Source organism: Mustela nivalis, assembly GCF_964662115.1.
Source record: "Mustela nivalis genome assembly, chromosome: 7".
NCBI lineage: Eukaryota > Metazoa > Chordata > Mammalia > Carnivora > Mustelidae > Mustela > Mustela nivalis.
Genome location: NC_139026.1, coordinates 96,445,494 through 96,464,867, shown reverse-complemented (window position 1 = coordinate 96,464,867; position 19,374 = coordinate 96,445,494). Strand labels below are relative to the sequence as shown.

The window sequence follows — 19,374 nt, the reverse complement described above, 5'->3', positions numbered from 1 at the left end:
TTCCTATCCTCCCACCCTCTTTCCTGCATTATTGATGGGCTATGCACTTTAAAAAAAAAAATCAATTAGATCAGGGCGTGGAGCTGGAGTCAAAAGAGAAAAGCCTTTAAAGGTTCGCTCTTCTTGTTTCTGTTGTTTTGGATAGTAGATAAAGCTTCCCCTCTGGTTTGAATAAGTCAAGCCCAGGGCTAGGTTGGCTGTGATTGGCCAGGACTGGGAAAATGAGGTTAAGATGCAAACACAAGCAAATATAACCCCGTGTCTGTGCAGCCATTACTAAGCTAAGGCAGCGGGACCTGGCGCCTCCCGACTTGGGGTGGTTCTCTGGTAGCCGCTGCTGCTCGCTGGAAAACAACTTGAAAGGCCCTGCGGGAGCGAAGACAAGGTACGATGGGCTTAGTGGATGGGTGTGCATCAGTAGAGCAATCCTACTGAAAGAGGAAGAAAGGAAGAGGAGGTTGAAATTTCTGTGCCTTTGTCTTCTTGGATGATACTTTTAAAAGATTAAACCAGGAGTTTGTAACTAGTTTTGCAGACTTCCGGCTGAGCATTTAAGGCCCTTTTTAGAAACCACTGAGCAGATAGGGCACTTTTTCAAAAGCTGGGAAATAAGGAGACGGCCCCATTCACCTAGCTCAGAAAGATGGTGTGGGGTAAGATAGAACCAGCTTCCTCTGCTTGGGGTCCATTCGCAGAGCTGTCTATAAGAATTGAGGGCCACTGGCTTTTAGCCTGGGATTTCAGGACCCCACCCCACCCCACCCCACCCCAAAGGTTTCTGGAGTGCCGGGGAATTAAATAAGGACTTGGGGAAGAGGGAGAGAGAAACAGCTTTGGGGGACTTCGATGTCACATATGGAGTCACATTTTCCAGTGTTCCACGCCTTTGAGCGTGTCCTTTCCTTGGGCGGGGGACGGGGGGAGGGTTGGCGGCGGGGGGCACTTTGGCCCAGCCAGCTCCTTTCCTATCCATCACTTAAGTCCAGTCCCTGCAGGGAAATGGGACTGCTTTTGGCCTCGGAGAGTCACAGCCCTCATTAATGCCAGCCGGTTGGGTTTTTTCCCAGGTTGAAACTTCTCATTTTTAATAAATGAATTCATTGGCCCTTGTCCCCTTCCCCTGGTTGGGTCACAGCATTTGCCTTTAATGAATGAAATCTAGTGTCTGAGGAAAACCTGAACAAATATTTCCTGGCAGTTGGGAGCTGCACAGGGGAGGGTGGGGCAGCACAAGTTATCAAATTAAATCCTCAAACATTGGCTGCTCCGGAGTCACTGCCCTGCTTTAGCCTTGTTATGGTGGAACACAAAGGGAGTCTGGTTTTTTGTGTTTTGCCAAAGTCTATGCTAGATAATGGCACAAACTCTCCAGAACTGACTTCATCCACCAGGGCTCAAGGATCAATGGCCAGACAGGCTCCTCTTAAAAGCGCTTTATGCCTCTGGATTGCAAAACTCGGTGCAGCCCTTTCTGGGTGGGTTGTGTTTTAGGTTTTGTGTTTGCTTATTTACTTTATGTAAATCCACTAAGCACATCTTTTTTCCTATGCCTCTTGAGAGCCTTCATCAGTTATAAGTATTACCGGAATGCAAGCTCCTTGAGAGCAAGAACCAGGCAGGCATTTTGATGATACAAAGCCGCTCCATGAGCATGAATGCGTAGAAGTCCTTGCTAAGCCTAGACACGCCTTGAACACAGATGGTGCCCCATCCTCCCGCACTTCTCTCCACTTCCTCCCTCTCCCCATCCTGCCTTGTGGGCGGCCATGGCCACCACCAGCTCCTGCAGGTCTATGTGGGAGGGGACCCAGGGGGTGCCCCAAACTCGGTCCCACACCCCACTCAGCCATGTTACTTTCCCTCTTCTGCGAGGCACAGGGAATATATTTGTCAGAGGGCAAAAGCAAGATGGGCTATTTGACTTTTAGGACAGTTTCCTTAAAAGAGAAAGTCTGGAAAGTAAAAGCCTAAAGAGGAAATCAAAGAGTTGACAGCAGACCTGGTAAGTGAGGACCCTGGGCAGAGCTGGACTGGACGAATGAGAGAAGGCAGCCCTGCTTGGAGATACCCTGATACAAGCTTTTCTTCCCGCGTGCTACTGCAGGCAGACGGGTTACACAACTTCAAAGTGACTAAAAGCGCAGGTTTTAGGGCCAGATACAGATTTCACTCTAGTGTGTGACATCAGGCAAATTATTTAACCTCTCCAAACCTCAACTAGCCTATGATGTAAGCTGAAAATCTACTCAGTTTATAAGAATTAAATGACGTAACATAAAGTGATCTCGCACAGTAGATAACCATGGCTTTTACCAGAGCTCTTGACAACGGAAGTGGCAAGGGAGAAGCCGACCTTCTTTCTGGGAGGAGCGCCCCCCAGTGCAGCCAGACTTACTGTGAGAACTTGGACAAGTCATTTCCCCCACTGCCATGAAGTGGTGCAGGGTGTCCCACAAGGATGTGGCAGGATGACTGACAAGAGACTAGGAAATGACAGGGGAAAAGCTGGAGGGATGCCTGATGCAAGAGGCATCATCTCCCCCCCTCACTCTGTGATGTTGCAGTCCTGGAAAGACGCGCGCCATGTCTCTGAGCAGCGCCTTCAGGGCTGTGGGCAACGAGCCTGGGATCATCACCTGGAGAATAGAGGTGAGCTGGGCTGCAGTCACACTTTCCTGCTCACACAGGATCTGGGTGGGGGTGGTCTCTGGTCACCCCAGTCTGCTAAACGACAGCCCTGGTACTCCCTCCGTCTCCTGCCTTTGGAAACAGCAACGGGGCAACATCAGAGTCAATTTTTCCTATCCTTGACCCCTCCTGGGTACTTGAAGCAGGTGGTGACAGGTGGAGGAAATGCTTTTAGCCCTGGAAAGCAGGGCTCCAAGCAAAATGAAGCTTGCCCTTTATCCTGCCATCTGCTCAGTGAGTGAGTCTGCACTTCCAGTAAATGCCCTAGAGAAATGGGTGGGGCCTGGGCCCACCCAGGAGACCCAAGACTCCTGGCTGTTTCTGTCCAAAAAAGGGAAAACCTGTCTTTCACAGGGTACCCTGGCTCCTGCCAAGTGTTAGTGGGGTGGGGGGGGGGCACAGAGGTTACTGCATAGATCAGGGTGCCACTCATCACTTCCCCCACCTGGGCTTGAGCTCCTCCGGCTGACCTCGAGTTCCAGCAATCTAGCTGGGAACAGCCCTAGCCTGGGCAACTCCAGCTGTCAGATGTAAGAAACCCCTCTCCCCGCACCCCACCTCCTTGCTCTGAGGCCAGGGAGGGTTGCCTAAAACCCAGAGCCCTTAAGGCTCCCTGTTTATTTCAAAATAGGAACTAAAAGTTACTTATGGTATATTTAACATTGTTACATTTAACACACTTGTAGAATATACATAAGCAAGTATGACTACAGAATTCCCTGAGGCCATGTGAATGGCTCTCCTGAGACAAGCCATATGCGCAAGGGACACATCAAGTCCTCACCCCCAGACTCCAATGCAGAATGCTGGGCATGGAGCCCCACACACCACTGGCACTCACCTCTCCTAGCCCCCCAGAACTCCCACGTTCTATTCACAGCCATGACCCTTGCCCGGCTCTGGGAGGTCAGGGTTGGAGAACTGTGTTGGAGACACTGGTGCAGCTGCTCAGAGTGGGATTTGACAAAGCTCTTCTCCCTGCAAAGGGCTGGAGGAGCTCACAAGGCTCCTCCCAGTATAGTGAGAGCAAGCAGGTGGTGGGGAGGGGGGTAGGGTGAAGACAGGGACCCAGATTCAGCCCTGGGGCCACGCAGGCCGAGCTCAGCACAAGCTAGAGGGGTGGGCCCACTAATCCTGTGGCTGGCCACCATGCCCCCTAGGATCAGCAGGGACATCTTCCCTACCTCTCCCCAGCCACCTGTGCCAAATGATGGAGGCTGGGGGGTGGGCAGTGGACTATCACAGCCCTTGTCCTTCCAGAAACTGGAGCTGGCGCTAGTACCCCTGAGCGCCCATGGCAACTTCTATGAGGGGGACTGCTACGTCATCCTCTCGGTGAGCCCCCCCACCCCTGGTTCCCATGAGCTTCTCCCCCGAGAGCCATTCCTGGGTTCCACCGAGGCCTGTTGCTGGTGCTAATCCGTTTCCTGGTATCGCTCTTGACTCTCCCTCGGTGTCGGTGTTGTACAGAACAAGCCCCTATTTTGACTATCAAAGGCCATTCTTAGGGCATGGGGCCCTTGGTCTAAACCTCAGGGAGGACTCGGCAAGCGGCACCTCTCCCTCCCGGGGCCCAGCCCCCACAGTAAAGTGGTATGGAGGCCCACCAGGTAAATCCAAGGCCACGCCTCCAAATGCTCATTCTAGTAGAGGGAACAGTATCACCCAGGAACAGTGCCGGCAGAGCCAGGCAGAGGGACAGCTCAGCTCTGTGTTAGCACGGCAGTGCAGGGCGTGAAGGGCCAGCAAGGCCTGTCTGTGGCTCAGCTTGGAAAAGATGCCCATGGTCTCCCTGTAGTCGGAGAACAGTAAGCTGTCAACTCTCGCCAAATGTGGGAGGACATCTGGGCCCCTGCCAGAGCTTGAGCCACATACCAGGTCTGGACAGGGTGCTGCAGAGAGGGCGAGAGACCCAGAGCCTGCCTGAGGTGGGCCACGAGCCACCATGGCTGTGTTCTTCCCATGCCTGGGGGCCAGCAGCAGAGCAGGGGCTAGGTGAGCTGGCTCCTGACCTCTTCTCTCTGGACACCCCAGACACGGAGGGTGGGCAGCCTCCTGTCCCAGGACATCCACTTCTGGATCGGGAAGGACTCCTCCCAGGACGAGCAGGCCTGCGCAGCCATCTACACCACGCAGCTGGATGACTACCTGGGGGGCAGCCCCGTGCAGCACCGAGAGGTCCAGTACCATGAGTCTGACACCTTCCATGGCTACTTCAAGCAGGGCATCATGTGAGTAGTTCCATCAGAGCCCGGACATAAATGGCAGTTTACTAAAGAGGAAACCAAAAAGGCTAAGGTATACGAAGAATCAGAGAAACACAGATTGAAATAAAGCTATCACTTCACCTAGACCAGAGCAGGGCAGACTAGAGGGCAGGGCGGAGGCCAGCAGCGGCACGGCTGTGGGGAAAGAGGAGCCTGAGTGCCCCTCAGGGCGGCAGGGGTTGGGGGGCGGCCTGAGGTGGGTGGAGGGGTAGAGGATGATCACGGCCCGCTGTAGGGCAGTCTGCTGTCACTGAAGCCAGTCCCCCTCCAGGGTGTATAACTCAGGGGACCTCTCATGCACCCAGCTCCACAAGGGCTCATGAGCCAGAATGTTCACAGCGGGGTCGTGTGAAGCCCTAAGGGCCCCTCACGGGGAGACAGGACGAGGAAAAGTACTGCATGGGTCCAGGCAGCAAAGGGAGGCCGTGGAGCAGATGCCCTGCTGAGTAGTGGACAGCCCTTAAAAACATGGTACTTAGTGACCAAAGTAAGAAATGGGCCTGAAATATAGAACAGTGCCAACTTCTGTTTTAAAAAAAAATACACGGGGCGCCTGGGTGGCTCAGTGGGTTAAGCCTCTGCCTTCGGCTCAGGTCATGATCTCAGGGTCCTGGGATCGGGCCCCGTATCGGGCTCTCTTCTCAGCGGAGAGCCTGCTTCCTCCTCTCTCTCTGCTTGCCTCTCTGCCTACTTGTGATCTCTCTCTCTCTGTCAATAAATAAAATATTTTAAAAATAAATAAATAAATAAATAAATAAAATTAAAAAATAAAAAAAAATACACACCCACAAAACAATAGGAAATATTTACCTGAATGAAAATAAAAAGGCAGTTGTTCTATGGTTGGAGGGGGTGTCTGGGGGGGGGGCAGAGTATATGCAGAGAAGAGGGAATGCATAAATACTGACAACAGGAGAGGGGTCTTGGAAAGGACAGTGATAATGTTCCACAAACTGAGGGGTTTAACTCCAAACTTTGCACGTGAGATTGAAAACAAAAAGGAATTCCAAGGAGCTCGAGAGATCTGAGGCTGGTCCAAGGCGCTTCTTGCTGGTTGGCAGTCTTCCTGACTGAGGACCTGCTGGGCACAGCATGCCCCATGAGTCACCAGAGAGCAATGTCCCACTGGATTTCTGCTCGTCCTGCAGGTGCAGGGCATTTGGGATGGATGCGGGGGTTGGGGGAATCTTGGGGGCCAGGAGATCAAACTCCCCAAGCAGGTTTGTCTTAAGGCCATAGTGTCATGACTGCTTCCCTGTGCCCCCTCCTTGTCCCATGCTGAGATTCAGACAGTTGCTAGAACCAACGAAGCCCATGCTATGGGGTCCTCACCCTGTAGTGCTGGAACACTAGTCCTCCTAATATGTTAGCTTGAATGTCAGTCCTCTGGAGAGGACTGCCCAGACCACTCTGTCAAAAAGGCTGTCATGGAGTCTCCTTCTGGGGTGGCAGTTACCACCTTCTCTGTTTCCCTTGCTTATTTACTGCTGCCCCAAGGGCAGAGGCTGTGTCTATCTAACCAGTCTCCCCAGTCCCTAGCACCTAAGTAACTGGGGGTTATCTGGATATCCCCTCAGCTACAAGAAGGGGGGTGTGTCCTCTGGGATGAAGCATGTGGAGACTAACACCTATGATGTGAAGCGGCTCTTACATGTGAAGGGGAAAAGAAACATCAGGGCCACGGAGGTAAGCCCTGCCCACTGTCGGTCCTAGGCTGGGAGCCTCCCCACCAGGTACTTCAGAATTCCTCCTGAATGATGTCTCCTTGTCCGCAGGTGGACATGAGCTGGGACAGTTTTAACCAAGGTGATGTCTTCTTGCTGGACCTCGGAAAGGTCATCATCCAGTGGAATGGCCCAGAGAGCAACAGCGGAGAGCGACTCAAGGTACGGTTCTTCCCAGTCTCGCCACCTTCTCTCCCTCAGGCCCACTCATGAGGCGTGCACTCTCTCAGTTGCCTCTTCCGTCATCCTTCCTTGCTGACTCCCATGAGAAGACAGACCCCTGCCTTGGAGAATCTTTTTTAGAGACAGGCCAAGTGCCTAAGTCTGTGACTCACCCCGGGATCTTAAGTGACAGAATAACTCCTGTGTCTGGGACCCAGGTCACTCCCCGCCAAAACCTGCAAGTGCCAGAGGGTACCCAGGGGGACTGAGTGCTTCCTTGGGCTTCTTTGACAGGCTACGCTTCTGGCAAAGGATATCCGCGACAGGGAACGAGGGGGCCGTGCTGAGATAGGTGTGATCGAGGGAGACAAGGAGGCAGCCAGTCCGGAGCTGATGAAGGTCCTTCAGGACACCCTCGGCCGGCGCTCTGTTATCAAGCCTGCCGTGCCTGATGAGATCATAGATCAGCAGCAGAAATCAAACATCATGTTGTATCAGTGAGTAACTAAACCTGGCTGCCAGCTGGAAGCTGGGGTAGCGGGTGCTTTGGCTCCTCACTTTGGGTACAGGCATCTGGCTTTATCTTAAGATTTTATGTATTTATTTGAGAGAGAGAGCATGCATGCACACGCACACACACGCAGGGAGGTGGCTTGATCCCAGGACCCTGAGATCCTGACCCAAGCAGAGCCGAAAGCAGACTGAGCTACCCAGGTATCCCCAGGCATCTGGTTTTCCTTTAATCCTTTTCAAATGCAGCTTTCAGAAGGAGCTCAGTGTTCCCTACTCAAGGAGGCAGCTATCTCCTGTTCTTGTCAGCAACCTTTCATGGTCTCTTGAGGACACTCCTCCTTTACTTGGGTCTATCCATGCCCAGGGTTGTGGAGGAGATCATGTTCGGGAGAGAGATGCACCCAAGTGTCCTCCCAAGAACAGAATCCATCACACTCCTGTCTGCATTCAAGCCACGCCTGTCATAAGAAGTCAAACTTCATCCAGAAACTACTGAAACGAAGCCAAAAAAATACCAAATTGACTGCAAGACGCTTTGCAGAAAAGAAGGCACAGGCTAATTTCTCCTCTTTTCCAGTGTCTCGGACTCTGCTGGGCAGCTGGCGGTCACAGAGGTAGCGACAAGGCCACTGGTCCAGGACTTACTGAACCATGACGTGAGTAGAGTGTGGGTGGGTGCGGCTTCTGCAGCCAGACCTGGCTTCAGAGATCTTCCTTATGGTCCTGATTGGCTGTAACCACCTCTATCCCTGCCCGCTTCAGGACTGCTACATCTTAGACCAATGTGGAACCAAGATCTATGTGTGGAAGGGAAGAGGAGCCACAAAGACCGAGAAACAGACAGCCATGTCTAAAGCCCTGGTAGGAGCTACAAGCTGTGCGATATGTCCACAGAATTCTGTCAGGACCATGTCATATGAGTTCAGAGAGCCAGACGAGGCACTTGGGCTTACAACCTCACCATTACATACACAGACTTCAGTCAGATCCACAACCTGGGGATAAATCCAGGTTTGAGAGACAACTCCTGGGTTGTTCTGAGGGGTCAGTAACGTTTGTGGGGCACTTAGAATGGTACCCGGCACCTAACCTGCTCAGTAGACATGGCTGCTGCTATCGAAGGGGATATCACCTCATGGGCAACAGCCCTGTCCTCAAGGGGCCCAGGACACTGTCCAGACCTACGCAGGTGAACCCAGCAGGATGCACTTACACAACAATAAATGAACAAATGGATGTGGCACAGAATCAATGTAGTGCATGAGGGCGGCAGGAACACAGTATAGAGGATCTTGCAAAAAAAAAAATAATAATAATAATCATAACAGGCCAAGCCAGAGATAGGCAAATGTTCCCCTCAGTCCTTTCCCTGAGGCAGATAACTTGGTGCCTAGACATGAGTGAGTTAGCATCTGACTCTGGCTCCCACAAGGGGGCAGTCCCACCAACTGGCTTCCAAGGGGCGAGTCACCAGACAAAGAACCCAGTGCCTTCCCTGACTGACCTGCCTTTCGGGGTGTGGGGGGTGTCTTCAGCACTTCATCCAGATGAAGGGCTACCCCAGCAGCACCAACGTGGAGATGATCAATGACGGTGCTGAGTCGGCCATGTTCAAGCAGCTGTTCCAGAAGTGGTCAGGGAAGGACCAGACCGTGGGCCTAGGGAAAACTTTTGGTGTCGGTAAAATCGGTGAGACTGAGACTGCTCCCCTGGTGACCTTCCCACGGCAGGGACTTTCTAGAAAGGCAGGCACAGACGCTCTTCACTCACCTGGCTTCTCCCAACCCCTCCTCTGCAGTGAAAGTTTTCCAGGATAAATTTGATGTGACTTTGCTGCACACCAAGCCCGAGGTCGCAGCCCAGGAAAGAATGGTGGACGATGGCAACGGGAAAGTTGAGGTAAGTCAGGGATGCGCATCTCAGGGCGGGCAGTTGCGGCCCTCCTAGCCGTGTTGCTGGAGAGGCCAGAGGAGCCGGTGACTCTGCTCCGCTTTGCTTTTGGTTTCACCTCTGGGAACTCAGGAGTCCTCTCTCAGGGGTGGCCACAGTCTGCTACGCTTTCCCACAACCCCTCAGGGAAGTGAGAGGCTGCTACCCCCCCTCCCCGCCACCGCAGGCTATCAATGACTCCACTGGCAGAAACAGTCAAATTACCTCAGAGCCACGGCAGGGATGCAACTGAGCTGGAATGACCCAGTTCTCCTCGGGATTCAAATCATGCAAACTGCAAACGGGAAAAGCCCTCACAACTGGGAAAGAAGAACCAGAGGGGGAAGCTGTGCTGTGGGTGGATGTTAGGGCCTCACCCACCTGGATTCCCATTCCCTTCGGGCGGCCATCTCTTCAAATAGGGACCCCATCTCTGGGAAATTGCATCTTCTTCTGTGTCCAGGTCTGGAGGATTGAAAACCTGGAGCTGGTCCCTGTGGAGCATCAGTGGTACGGCTTTTTTTATGGAGGAGACTGCTATCTGGTTCTCTACACGTACGAGATTCATGGGAAGCCACACTACATCCTGTATATCTGGCAGGTAGGCCTGATGCAGGCTCTGAACTTGGGATCTCCATGCTTCCTCCGGGCACCAGGCAGGGGCAAGGGGTAGCCGGGACCCACTACTCCCCTCTCACCCCTGCAGGGCCGCCATGCCTCAAAGGACGAGGTGACGGCCTCAGCATACCAGGCAGTGGAAGTGGATCAGCAGTTCGACGGGGCGCCTGTGCAGGTCCGAGTTGCCATGGGGAAGGAGCCCCGCCACTTCATGGCCATCTTCAAAGGGAAGCTGGTTATCTTTGAGGTGAGACCCCTCAGATAAAGTGATGCCAGGAGCAGAAATACTCAGACGAGTAAGTTAGTCTGCATATAGGAGAGGAGGGACGGAGACCAGGGCCAGGGATAGACACAGAAGAGAAGGTTAACCTCTCTGAGACATTCCCGGGAATCCCAACTGCCCAGGGCTTCAAGTTCAAAATCTGCCTAGTTAACGTTCAAGTCTTTCACAGTCTGACCCGTATTACCCATGCAGGTAACGCACACTCCCCACCCTAGTGAAGGGGATCTCCCCATTAGTCCTCACGTGTGCCACAGTCCTGTCCACCCTGCCCCTGGATGTGCCCCCTTTAAATTCAAGTCCCAGTTCTTCCATGGAGCCCCTCGCGGAAGCAATACCAGGAATATGTAATGTCATATGCTTGGTATCACACAGCCTGTGGGTAAGTCCTAGTCTTGTCATTTATTTACCAGGTTGCAAAGCCTCAGTTTTCCCATCTGTACCATAGGATACTTCAGGGGTGCCTGGGTGGCTCAGTCAGTTAAGGGGTCTGACTCTCGATTTCAGCTCAGATCATGATCTTGGTCCTGGGAGACTGAGCCCCACATCAGGCTCCACACAGCAGGGAATCTGCTTGGAATTCTCTCTCTTTCCCTCTGCCCCTCCTCGTGGTCAGGAGCACATGCACTATCTTTCCTGCTCTCTCTCTCAAATAAATAAATAAATCTTTAAAGATAAATACCTATTTCACAGTTATGAGGTTCCACAAAATGATACGGGTAAGGCACCAGCCACAGAGTCTAGTATACAATAAAAGTCTCAGAATGAGAGTTAATATTATTGGTACCATAATTCCAGCTCACCTGACCTCTCCCTGTTGGCATGGGAGCTCCCCAAGGTCAAAGGCAGGGTTAAATTCATCCATAATCTCTACAATGTCTAGCCCAGTGCTCTGTACACACGGTGCCCCTTAGAACAAGATTTGGCTTTTCTCCTTCTCTCTAGGGTGGGACTTCCAGAAAAGGAAATGCTGAGCCTGATCCACCAGTCAGGCTCTTCCAGATTCAAGGAAATGACAAATCTAACACCAAAGCTGTAGAGGTTCCAGCCTTTGCCTCCTCCCTAAACTCCAATGATGTCTTTCTGCTACAGACCCAGGCAGAGCACTACCTGTGGTATGGCAAGGTAAGACAGTTGGGCCTAGGGGATACATCAGCCCACTGGAGACCGGCCCTATGCCCACCTCCCTGTCAGCAAGGGTGAAGGAACTAAGGGGTAGGCTGGAGCAGTCCTCAAGAAGATGAGTCTTTTCCTAAAGGATCTGCCAGCGTTCCCCAGGATTAGAAACTCCCTGACAGCATTGCTTATGCCCAGGAGGTGCTCCGTAAACTTCTACACAGAGGGAGGCTGGATAAGTCAATCTTCCACACCAGTTTGCTGGATTGTAATGGGACAGGCATTAACATCGAACACAAACACTAAAAATGTGGTTTTTTTCCACTCAGAGTGCATCTACACTAAACACCAGAATTGTTTTACCAAAATTGTCTTACAAAAGAGAACTGGACAGGGAAAATGCTCTGCACCATAGTCATCAGGGCAATGCTAGTGAAAACCACAGAGATGCTGTCATATGCCTAGCAGAATGTCTTAAAAAAAAAAAAATTGACAATATCAAGTGCAGGTGAGGAGGCTGGGACTCGTGGGCATTGCTGTTAGGAATGCAGATCCAGCCTTTGGAAAACGATTTGATGGTTTCTTATAAAACACACACCTATGATCCAGCAATCCATGCTTAGGCATTTATTTACCCATGAGAAAGAAAAATCTACCTTCACACAAATATACATGGCACCTTTATTCATCATGACCCAAAATTGGAAGCAATCCAAATGAAGAATGAACAAAACAGTGGTATATTGCTGTGGTAGGCTACTACTCAACAACACAAAGAAAAGAGCTGTTGATCCTCACAGGGGTGAATCTCAAATGTCCTCTGCTAAGTTAAGGAAGCCAAACTCAGAGGCTACCTAGTGTATGATTCCAATTATAGCATTCCAGAAAACGCAGACTGCAGTGATGGAGAACAGATTGGTGGTTGCCAGAGGTTAAGGATTTGGGGAGGGTCTGAAGACAAAGGGGGAGTAGCCTGAGGGAATTTTGGCAGGGCTGAGGCAATGTTCTCTAGCTGCATTTTGATGGCGATAACATGATTCTCTGTGTTGGTCAAGACTCGTAGAACCGTATACCAACAAGAGTGAATTATTTTTAATGTAACTTAAAGAATAAATTTAAATTTTTTCTCTTAAAAAAAAAAAAAAGTCAAAAGGAGGTGCTGAGATTCCAACCGAAGGTGAAACAAAGGGGCCTCTGACCAACATCCACTGTGGGTTTCAGAGTCCAGTCCTGTTCTTTGCCACCATGCTCTTTTCCTCTCCCTATCGCTCCTTTCCCAGCACTAGACCAAACCTAGCTCCCTATCCTGAGCCACTGTGGCCTGGTAGCTGATCCAAGTACACTCAGGGTCCTCCCTCCCCAACATCAATGTGTCTGTGTGCGACTAACACGTGTGCTCTCCTCATCCCACTCTCAGGGGTCTAGTGGAGATGAGCGGGCAATGGCCAAGGAGCTGGCCAGCCTTCTCTGCGAGCGCACCGAGGACACTGTGGCCGAGGGCCAGGAGCCGCCTGAGTTCTGGGACCTGCTGGGAGGGAAAACTGCATATGCTAACGACAAAAGGTATGGGAACGCAGTGTCACCTCCTACGGGCTCCCCCTGCTGCCCTGGTTTGTGAGCTGCACAAACTCTAGGATGCCTTAGAGTTTGAAAATCCTGATTTCTGGATGAACCACCGAACGCTACCCCTGAAACCAATACTGAAGTGTGTGTCAACTAACTAGAATTTAAATTTTAAAGAAACACATGATTTCTCAGTAGCTCAGTTCCTCTAAACAGACTGTATTGCAGACTACAGCAGGAAATCCTGGACGTGCAGCCTCGTCTCTTTGAATGTTCCAATAAGACTGGGAGGTTCGTTGTCACGGAGATCACAGACTTCACCCAGGATGACCTGAACCCAGGTGATGTGATGCTCCTGGATACCTGGGACCAGGTAAGACACAGCCAGAGAGCTTGGAACAAGTGACAAACCAAACTTCCGTCAGTGGTGACCGAAGGAAGAGCCCACTTTTTGCCAGGGATAGGGAGAACAGAGTGTTGTTTGAAACTGACCACCCTGGGGAAATCAGTCCATCTTCTCATCATGACTTCTTTTTCTTAGAAGAGACAGCGACAGGCTCCACACTCAGCGATGGGCCTCTTAGGGAATATAGGGGCCTAAAGGGGAGATCTCCAAGGCAACTGCTCCCTAACACCCTATTTTCCTCAGCTCAGCTCAGCTCAGCAAACATACTCAGCACCTCCTTCATGCTCCAGTGACCATGGGTAGGGTCACCAAGGTGAAGGGGCCGTGCTCTCAGAGTCGACAGGCTGATGGAGGAGCTGGACAGAAAAATCTCATTTTGCTATGATGGAAGTATGGTGCCATGGGAGCACAAATTAGGGGCACTCAACATAGTTTAGGGGTTCAGAGAAGAGTTCCTGGAGGAGATGGCTTCCAGGCTGAATCTCAAAGGACAAGTGGGCATTAATCAGGTAGAGAGAGCATCCTGGGCAAAGGAAATCACACAAGTAAAAAGCAAGGCATGGAATAGACTAGTATTCAGGAACTACCGACAATATCATCAGACCATAAGATAGAGTAAAAGAGTTTGAAATGAAGCTAAGAAGTACGTATAAGCCTTACCTACCATGTCAAGTTTGAATTTTATCGTGGCACGCTATGGAAAGCAGGTGAATGACACGGTCCCTGTGCTTTCGACAGATCACCCTGCAAAGTGTGGGAGAGGAGGGACGGGGGGAACAACAGAAGAATATGTACTGGGAGGCCAGTCAGGAGAGCACCGTGACAGTCGAGTAAGAGGAATAAGGGCCACCTCGGGCTGCACAGGGGCAGTGAGGCCAGGATGGAGGGAATGGTGACACATTGACAAATGTATAGGAGGGAAACAGCTGGCCTTGGTGACTCACTGAGTACAGCGGCATCGAGGATGGCTCCTGGTTACTGCCCTCCGTGACTGGGTGGATAGCACGGACCAAGAATGGATGACACAGACACAAGTCTAGAAAAGAAGAGCTACATTTGGGGGTTCTGTTTGAACTTCCTAGAGACAGCCAGTAGTGGGGGGAGGTGGTATCTTGCAAGAAGCTGAGTTCAGGAAGCTGAAGTTCAACGAGAGCTCAGGACTGGACATGTAGATTTAGGAGATACATGTTTACTGAACATCATGAACACCAAGCTGATTCTGGGAAAAACCTTTCTCTGCTGAACAAACGAGGCTGGGAAAGTTCTCTGAGGCTGTGGTTCACTGAGCAGGGAAAGGAAGGGCACTTAGTACTTAGTCCTTGCTAAAAGCCCAGTAAGACGCCTCCTCTACCACAACAGGTGTTCCTGTGGATTGGGGCTGAGGCCAATGCCACAGAGAAGGAGAAAGCCCTTGCCACGGCCCAGGAGTACCTGCATACTCACCCCAGCGGCCGGGATGCCGACACACCGATCCTGATCATCAAACAGGGTTTTGAGCCTCCCATCTTCACAGGCTGGTTCTTGGCCTGGGACCCTCATGTTTGGAGTGTAAGAACAGAGAGAATGGGGGAGACTTCCCTACTGCCCGGGAGCTCAACACGAATAGCTCAGTGGGAAGGCGGGGTACCTCCTCAAAGGCTGAATAAATCCAGGGCCACATTTCCCCCACCCTTCTCCACTCCCTTAATTTGTACTTTCCTTCTCTTTTCTGCCCACCACGGCACTAGGTCCGGTTAGAGAATTCCCAGCTTGTCTCAGGACTAAGCCATGTGCAGAAGTAACCAAAGCTTGAGAGAGTTTATCCACACACATCTCCTTTCTGAGCTTTACAACCACCCTGACAGCTGGGGCAAACATTGCTTCCCATGTTAAAAAGGTGGAAGCTTAAAAGAAAGGGAATTTGTCCAAAGTCACTATTAGGAAGAAGCCAGGTTTTCTGACTCCTATTCAACTGCTCTGTCTTCTTCGGTCTTGTATGGAGGATTAGGGAACACCAGCAAAGAATGCAGATCGGGTTGAAGGACCTGATCTGGTGTGGACCCAGAAAGGGGTATTTCTTTTCTGCTTAGCTCTGCAATGTCTTCTGATTCCCCAGCTACTTTGCTTTCCTCAAGGGTAGACGAGGCCCGAGATGTCCCTCCCCCTGAAAGCAGCACCGCGTCTTGTCTTGTCTCTTTTGTTTCAGGCAGGAAAATCCTATGAACAGTTAAAAGAAGAGCTGGGAGATGCCGCTGCTATCACGAGAATCACTGCTGTGAGTTGCATTTGCTCTTGGACAGAAGCAAGTCACACAGGCAGCTGGAGCCAGGGAGAAACTGTAAACGCTACAGACACAGCACAGGCGAAACCCTATCGTGTCCTCCTTAGTATCACTTTAGTGGGCTTCGGATTTGAGGTCGTTTTAATCAATAGCAAAGCAGGCCTCAAAGCCAAATTCCTCATTTTACTGCCTTCCAGAATTTAGAACAGACTTGCTGCTTAAAAATATATATTTATCATATACATATATAAACATAAATATAAATAGTTATATATCATATATATATTTAAACATAGATATAAATAATTACAACCTAGGAATCACCTGTTATTATGGACTGAATGATTTTGTCTTCCAAAATTCATATGTTGAGCCCCTAACCCCTAATGTGATGGTATGAGGAGGTGGGGCCTTTCGGGCAGAATTAATGCCCTTAAAGGGAACGCTATGAGCACTTGCTGTCTTGCTCTCTGCTATTTGAGGACACATTGGGAAAATGCCACCCACAAGCCAGGAAGCAGACACCTTAATCTTGGGCTTCTAAGCCTTCAGAACTATGAGAAATGAATGTTTGTTGTTTAAGCTAAAAAACAAACAAACAAAAACTACAAAAACTAATTTTATTATTCAGTTCCATCATTCAGGACAGACTAAACTGACTAGTAGTATTTTTCATAAATAAGAAGCTTCTAGGGGTGACAGGCTGGCTCAGTGGGTTAAAACCTCTGCCTTTGGCTCAGGTCATGATCTCAGGGTCCTGGGATCGAGCCCCAAGTTGGGTTCTCTGCTCGATGGGGAGCTTGCTTCCCCCTCACTCTTGCCTACCTCTCTGCCTACTTGTGATCTCTCTCTCTCTCTCTGTCAAATAAATAAATAAAATTAAAAAAAAAAAAAAAGAAGCTTCTAAGCCAAACGATGTGCTTACAGTTTCTGACTGTGAAGTCCACAAAAACTCATGCCATTGGCCCTGTTCCAATGGTGAAAAGAAGTGCAGCCTCTGGCCAGGAAGCCAACAGCTCTTTAGCCTTAGGATGAACGCATTGTAGTGGGCTCCAAGCCGTCTGCGGCTCCATCCTTTGTGCTCTACAAACTCCAGATTCCAAAGCTAATGGCCAGGTAGCATCTTTAAAATGCATTTAACAACAGGATGACTTCTATTTGAAGTCATTTAAAGGCTGGGAATGGGAGAGCCTAAACACCAAGCCAAAAGAAGGTCTGTGATCACAGTACTGAAATGAGATTTAAGCACAGCGTTAAGCCCAACTGCTTATACAGGATTTACCCTAGACTCACTGAATTAGCTTTCCCAAGATCTGACCCCCAAATCTGAATATTTTAGATTCCGAGAGGATTCTGACAGGCAGCCAGCTTTAGGGAATCATTGCTCTAAAAGATGATCACAAAGGGGGCAGTGGTATCAGCTGAAATGTTAAATATTATGCACACATAACTTGAACTGCACAGACCCTGAACAGTCTTTCATCCTGCCGACGTTCTTATCTTACCTAGGACATGAGGAATGCAACCCTCTCCCTGAATTGTGAGCCAAAATATTACCCTCTGGAAGTCCTATTGAAAAATCAAAATCAGGAGCTGCCTGAGGATGTGAACCCTGCCAAAAAGGAGGTGAGTGGCTAAAGGAATTGTGTCTACTGGGAGTGGAGCTCTCCAGAAGGGAAGCACCCGTCTCAGCACATAGCCTAGGACAGCTCTGGCACATTGCTGGCCCCTCAACAGACATCTGAGCTCTGAGCTACCCAGTAGCTCAAGACAAAAACCCAGGACTCCTTTTTTCCTCACCTCCCACATCAGTCCATCAGCTAGCCTCTGTCCATTCCTCCCCGTCTCTCTGCTGTCCAGCCATCACGAACTACTGCAGTAGTCCCCCAACCAGCTTCAACCCCTGTCCCAACCATCAGTTCTCCCCCCGCATAACAGCCAATAGGCTCTTAAAGCAGACAAAACTGTTCTGTTCAAAACACCTCCAAAGGCTTCCCACTGCAAACAGAAAAGAATCTAGAATCCTTTCTGTGGCCTCTATGGCTCTACACCATCTGGCCCGCACCCACCTCTCTGATGTCATCTCAGACCACTGGCCTCTACTCGCTACCCTCTAGCCAGGGGCTCCCTTTGTCTTAAACACGCTCCATCCCAGCCTTTGAGCCTTTACACCACCTGAGACCCTTCTTCTCACAGATCATCACAGAGGTCAGGTCCTGGCTCCGAAGCTGCCTCCCTCCAGACAGCCCTCCCTGACCACCCTAACACTGCTTAAGAGCAAGGACCTTCTCTGTCTTGTTTACCTCTACGTTCTCTGCTTTTCAGCACCTGAAACAGTGCCTGGCATATAGTATACTCTCTTGAAGTTTTGGTTAAATGAATTAGCACTTTGATATTGAATGAATGCACTAATTTTCCCCTTGAAGGAATTGATTTGGGAAGGATCTCTGGATTTTGTATAGTGTCTTAGCTAACCAAGTCTTAAGGATCTGGACTACAACTTTCTTGAAAACAGAAGCCATATCTTAATAATTTTACTCAGATAGCAACTATGCAGTAAGCTTCAATAAATAAATGTTAGGAGAATTTTATGCTCTGAACAAGATCCACGTGATCATGCATTCAAAAATGTCTGAATAAAAAATGGTTAGATAAGGGCACAAGGCAAGGAAAACCAACTCTCAATTTAGTTCTCCATTCAACCAAAACCTGATGTCTAGGATTCATCATATATAACCCAATTCTTGTTGTTCTGGCAAAAAACGGGTACCAGGTGGGATACGAGAGCAACAAATCTGGTCAGCTTCTACTCAGGCCAAAATGGGACTCCACAACCCAAGAACCCTCCAGTGAATAATTTAAGTGCATTACCCCCTTTCTGAAAAATTCCTTCTCCTTCCCCCTTCAAAGATGGTCTCTTGGCTCCACCTTCCCCCACCCTATTGTCATTGATGGGTGCCATGTCTTCCTAACTAGAGACTGTTTTCTCTCTTAGAATTACCTCTCTGAACAGGATTTTATTTCTGTGTTTGGCATCACAAGAGGGCAATTTGCTGCTCTGCCTGGCTGGAAGCAACTCCAAATGAAGAAAGAAAAGGGGCTTTTCTAAGGCACGAAGGTATATGCCTATTGCAAGATCACAGAAGAGAGCAGAAAGAGCCAATAACAGGAAAGAATTCATCTACCAATTTCTGCCTAATAGCCAACTACTTAATTTAGATACAGTAAGGTCTGCAAATCACAGCATGTTCTCCATCTTTCTCACCACTGCTTCTGTAGTCCTTATAGACCTAAAATGTTAACTACCCACTTTTTTATTTTTGTGGCCATCCAGCTAAAGTCTCAGCAGAAAGCACCAAAACTGCAAGAATCCAGAGAAGTCAGAAAAGAAAAAGAAAAAAAAAAGCTAAGTTTAAAGTGTTTAATAATGGGGCAAGGACATAAGGTTGTTTTAAATTGTTAAGATCGGTGTTTGCAAAATCTGTTTAACCCACCAATCACTGAAGGTATTTCTATCATCTACCCCAAGGGCAAAATCCAAATGCCCAAATCTGTATGTACCAGAGATTTTTAACTTTTCAAATTAAAATATCTGTATGAGCAAACGTAGTTCAGTAGTAGGGGTTTGCCTGTTATGGTAATTATTTTGTGATGCAGGGAGAAACGTCTCCATACTGGGGTAGGCAAGAGGCACTGCTGAGTGAGTTCTCTGGGTAATTGGACCACTGTGAAGTCCTGTTTCTGGCACAAGAATGCCAAAATCTGCCTTACAGCTGTCCAGGAAACCTCAGTCCCCACCCATCCCTATCCCATTATCCAAAAGAGAAATAGGGCCATGTGTTATTAAT

The 19,374-nt window shown here is 49.7% G+C and overlaps 1 protein-coding gene across 1 annotated transcript; it reads left to right on the top strand.

The window, feature by feature from the left end:
- Positions 1–360: 360 nt before the first annotated feature.
- On the top strand, positions 361–19,135 carry AVIL (advillin). Its single transcript, XM_082741991.1, has 20 exons — positions 361–385; positions 2,565–2,649; positions 3,949–4,023; positions 4,723–4,919; positions 6,533–6,641; positions 6,731–6,841; positions 7,136–7,338; positions 7,932–8,010; positions 8,117–8,215; positions 8,890–9,043; positions 9,153–9,253; positions 9,747–9,884; positions 9,990–10,148; positions 11,127–11,306; positions 12,715–12,860; positions 13,089–13,233; positions 14,626–14,814; positions 15,452–15,520; positions 17,036–17,152; positions 18,522–19,135. Exons 2-20 carry the CDS (start codon positions 2,584–2,586, stop codon positions 18,633–18,635), a joined length of 2,451 nt encoding a protein of 816 aa, XP_082598117.1. The 5' UTR covers positions 361–385; positions 2,565–2,583; the 3' UTR covers positions 18,636–19,135.
- Positions 19,136–19,374: the final 239 nt, after the last annotated feature.